At 36.2% G+C, this 4,105-nt stretch overlaps 1 protein-coding gene across 1 annotated transcript; it reads right to left on the bottom strand.

The window, feature by feature from the left end:
• Window positions 1-859: 859 nt before the first annotated feature.
• LOC126188369 (uncharacterized) lies at window positions 860-1,540 on the bottom strand. The gene is made up of 2 exons (XM_049929968.1): window positions 1,348-1,540; window positions 860-1,074 (listed from the first exon to the last, which is right to left on the bottom strand). Exons 1-2 carry the CDS (start codon window positions 1,538-1,540, stop codon window positions 860-862), a joined length of 408 nt encoding a protein of 135 aa, XP_049785925.1.
• Between the last annotated feature and the right edge of the window lie 2,565 nt (window positions 1,541-4,105).

Here is a 4,105-nt window from a genome sequence, read left to right as displayed (position 1 = left end):
ACCCATACTCTTTTTGCTTTACTTTACCAGAAATTGTTTCAAGGATGTGGTGAAGATATTTGCCAGGTGCTACAGTAAATAATAGCACAACTGTCTAACCTGCAGCATTTAAAATACAAACAAGTTACCGTTTTTGCTTTACTGTACCAAAAATTAGTGGTGAAGGTATTTGCCACATACTATAGTAAATAAGTGCACAACTGTCTAACCTGCAGCATTTAAAATACAAACAAGTTACTCTCTTTGCTTTACTTTACCAGAAATTGTTTCAAGGATGTGGTGAAGATATTTGCTGGTGCTACAGTAAATAATAGCACAACTGTCTTACCTGCAGCATTTAAAATAGAAACAACTTCCTCTTTTTGCTTTACTGTACCAAAAATTAGTGGTGAAGGTATTTGCCACATGCTATAGTAAATAAGTGCACAACTGTCTAACCTGCAGCATTTAAAATACAAATAAGTTACTCTCTTTGCTTTACTTTACCAGAAATTGTTTTAATGATGTGGTGAAGATACTGGCCAGACCCAACAATATAAGTGCATACACTATTTTTAACATTTCAGATTGGATTATATTACTCTTATTGTTTCATTGTAAAGACATTTGTACTGAATAATTTTTGTAAGAGGATATGGAATTTGGTAAATGAGGAATGAAAATGAACATTCACTTTAAAAAGATGTTTTTATTAATAAAATTAGTTATTTAAATAAGACACTACACAATTTGTTTCATTGTTTGTCTTCTTCGCACATCAATTTCTGCTGCTTACGTTTGAGTATGTCCAATTGATACAACAGCACCAGCCTTTGCAGCTCTGGGGTAGACAAATTACGTGTCTCATCCGTTTCCATGCTTAATCGCCGACGTTTAAGCACACTCCATGCCCCGAAGCAGGCGATTGTGAAGGTACGACGACTTCGGGGCCCACGAGGTCCATGTGGCCGGCTGGAACAATTACTGGCAGCTGCAAAATTGACTCTTGTTCATACATGCAGTCTGTGTCAGCTACCTCCGAATTCCTAGGTGATGTGATGACAGAGGTGGAACCACCACCTACTGCACAAGCTCCTAATGAAAATTAAAAAAAAAAGTAATAGTAGTGTGTCAGGATTCAGTTTCTAGTTAGTAAATATACCAAACAGGTTTACGCAGAAATGTGGGAGAGGTTCGTCCAATTTCATGCATAGTACACTGTGATACTTTCACTGAAAAGTGGTGATATAGTAGACGAAATTTACCAAACATTGTTTCATTTTCACACGTTAGAAATACGTATTTGTCTGAATCACAATTTCAAAGCATTAAGCGCGTAATTAAAAAATCGAAAAGTATGGAACTTACCAGGAACTCTGTGGATAGTTGGGTTGCAGTCATCTCCGTCCAAAAACTTTAAAAATATCTGCTCCCAATTTTTCAGGGAAATCTTGATGTTTCCCGTCTTATTCACATCCGTTTTCGCCTTGATGCGGGATTTCATATTGTGCAGTTTCTTCATTATCTGCACGTCCGTTATTTCTTTCCCGAAATTAACCATATAACGGTGTTGAACGTCTTTAAGACAATCCGCTTTCTCTCTTCTTGCAGCCGGAGTTTGTGATTTGCTGATAATTGCGGGGTAATCTTTAATAATGTTAACAAACGCTAATTCTGAGTCTTCCATTTCGGCACAGAAATAACTTCAGAAAACTTTCGCTAACACAAAACACACGCAAAGTCGCTAACGAAACAAACTCAGAACCAAAGATGTTGGATTTTAATCTCTTTGCTGAGAACTTACTCAGTAAGGAGGGGAGGTAGAGAGAAAGTACTCCAGGGTCAGAGATTATTAGATTAGATTAGATTTACTTTCATTCCAATTGATCCGTAGTGAGGAGGTCCTCCAGGATGTGGAACATGTCAGAAAAACAACAATACATGACAAATATTTACAACTAAAACAAGTAAGCTAATGTACCATTCCACAGGTCCCAAGTGGAATGATCGTCATTTTTTAATGAACACTAAGAGTCATTTTACAAATAACACACACACACACACACACACACACACACACACACACACACACACACACAAATCAGTTGGTTTTACTAAGAAATTCATCAATGGAGTAGAAGGAGTTGGCCACCAATAAATCCTTTAGGCTTCTCTTAAACTGAATTTCATTGATTGTTAAGCTTCTTATGGCTGCTGGCAAGTTATTGAAAATGTGTGTTCCTGAATAATGCACACCTTTTTGTACAAGACTAAGTGACTTTAAATCCTTGTGAAGATTATTCTTATTTCTAGTATTGATTCCATGAATTGAGCTGTTGGTTTGAAAAAGTGATATATTTTTAATGACAAATTTCATTAAGGAATAAATATATTGGGAAGCTGTAGTTAGTATCCCTAGTTTTTATTCATACGAAACTGAGAACTTTCTTTGAGAATGTTCTTTTGCTCTGAGTATCAACTCTGGAGAATGTTCTCGTTTTTATTCATACAACCCAATATCGCTGGTAGTTTTCGAAACGCGGATATTCTTTGAACATGACATGCTAATGCATTGTGGGTGTGTGTGTATAATGGCGGGTTTTGTGATTTGTGTGCGTTAAAGCTTTTCAATCATGGGAAAAAATACTTGCTGCAAAAGCAGATGTTTGCAGAGGAGAAAGGATAGTTTATATTCCAGATAATGGACGGTAAGTAACTTACGTTAGTAATCTTATAATGCTCAAGAAAACTAAAGTGTATGGTAAATCTACAGAAATTTCATTCTTTGTGCCTATAGTATTCTGATGCATTATGTTACCCAGTAAAGTTTCTTTCAATGCATCTATGTGGATTATTAGTGGTAATGGCGTATTCTTATAACAAATGGCTTCGGTATTTAAGTTGCAATCATCGTAACTTTTTCCTGATCAAAAATTGTGTAGTAACTGTAATCTAACGCCAGTAACCTGCAAATTTGAAAACTTTTGAATGTTCAAAATTACATTATTCATCATAGTCAGTATTTTTTTACAGTAAAATAGGTATGAATTGCAATGACTGAATCCAGATTTGTGAGTGATGTAATCTGTTTTTGTAATGGATGTTTCAGTTTCTGAAGTGAAAATCCAAAGAAGAGAAGACAGCGAGAAGTAGCTTTTTGTCTGTTTCGTGGTTTATAGGCCTACTGGGGAAACTCGCCATGTAAAAAAACGAGTAACGCATCAAGCTTGGTACCGCTATGGTGATGTGGAAATCCGAGTGTTGTTAATAAAGAAATTAATTCAGTGTGTGTGTGTGTGTGTGTTTCTTTTGATTCCTTTATCATGTTGCTTATAGTAGACCAAATTTAATTCAAGTACCCAGGTGCTATGTGCATAGCTGTTTCTAATGGCTTTGCTGCTTCTCAGAGGCAAAGTATGAATATTTACCATCCTCTGGCATGTGCGTTCACTAGTCATTTACGGCAAAAGAAATCACTGACTGAAAGCATAATTTGCTTGGTAGACATAATTGGAAATGACCTTTTTAGTTCTAATTTTACGTTTTTAGATTATAGTACTCCTTGAGAGATTATCTTCTGCATTTCTTGACCCTGACATGACTAGTAATGGATGTTTCACCACCAGGTTAGGCATACAGCATTAAGTGTCCTGCTATGCTGTGAGCAGCATGGTAGTCAATGTGTTAAGCAGGCATTTAGGAACTTTGAATGTGAAGTATATGCACCTGTGCAGTCGTGGCTAGAAAGAACAGCTAGAATGCTAATTACTGTTTCAGGAATTATCCTTTACCCAGTTAAATATGTATCTAAAAATGAATTCATGAATAACTTAGTAGTCATTTAATCGTTTGGTTTTGTAAGACATTTAAATAAAAATACTGCAGACCCAAAAATAGTCTGGAAATGGCAAGGAATATCAAATATAAGTAAATATTTTTCCTCAGTAAGATAAAAGTGTAAAATTGCTAATACCTGGTTGTTACCATATCACTGCTGGCCCCAGCAGAGCAGTCTGCTGTGACCACCGGCACATTCATCCCAGCCAACAGGTTAATACACAAAACAGGGCAGTGCAAGACTTGGTCCGTAATTCTCATTGGTTGAAGCAACTAAAATCAAATTTCT

Source organism: Schistocerca cancellata, chromosome 5 (assembly GCF_023864275.1).
Source record: "Schistocerca cancellata isolate TAMUIC-IGC-003103 chromosome 5, iqSchCanc2.1, whole genome shotgun sequence".
NCBI classification, from domain to species: domain Eukaryota; kingdom Metazoa; phylum Arthropoda; class Insecta; order Orthoptera; family Acrididae; genus Schistocerca; species Schistocerca cancellata.
This window is presented reverse-complemented; position numbering and strand designations above follow the sequence as displayed.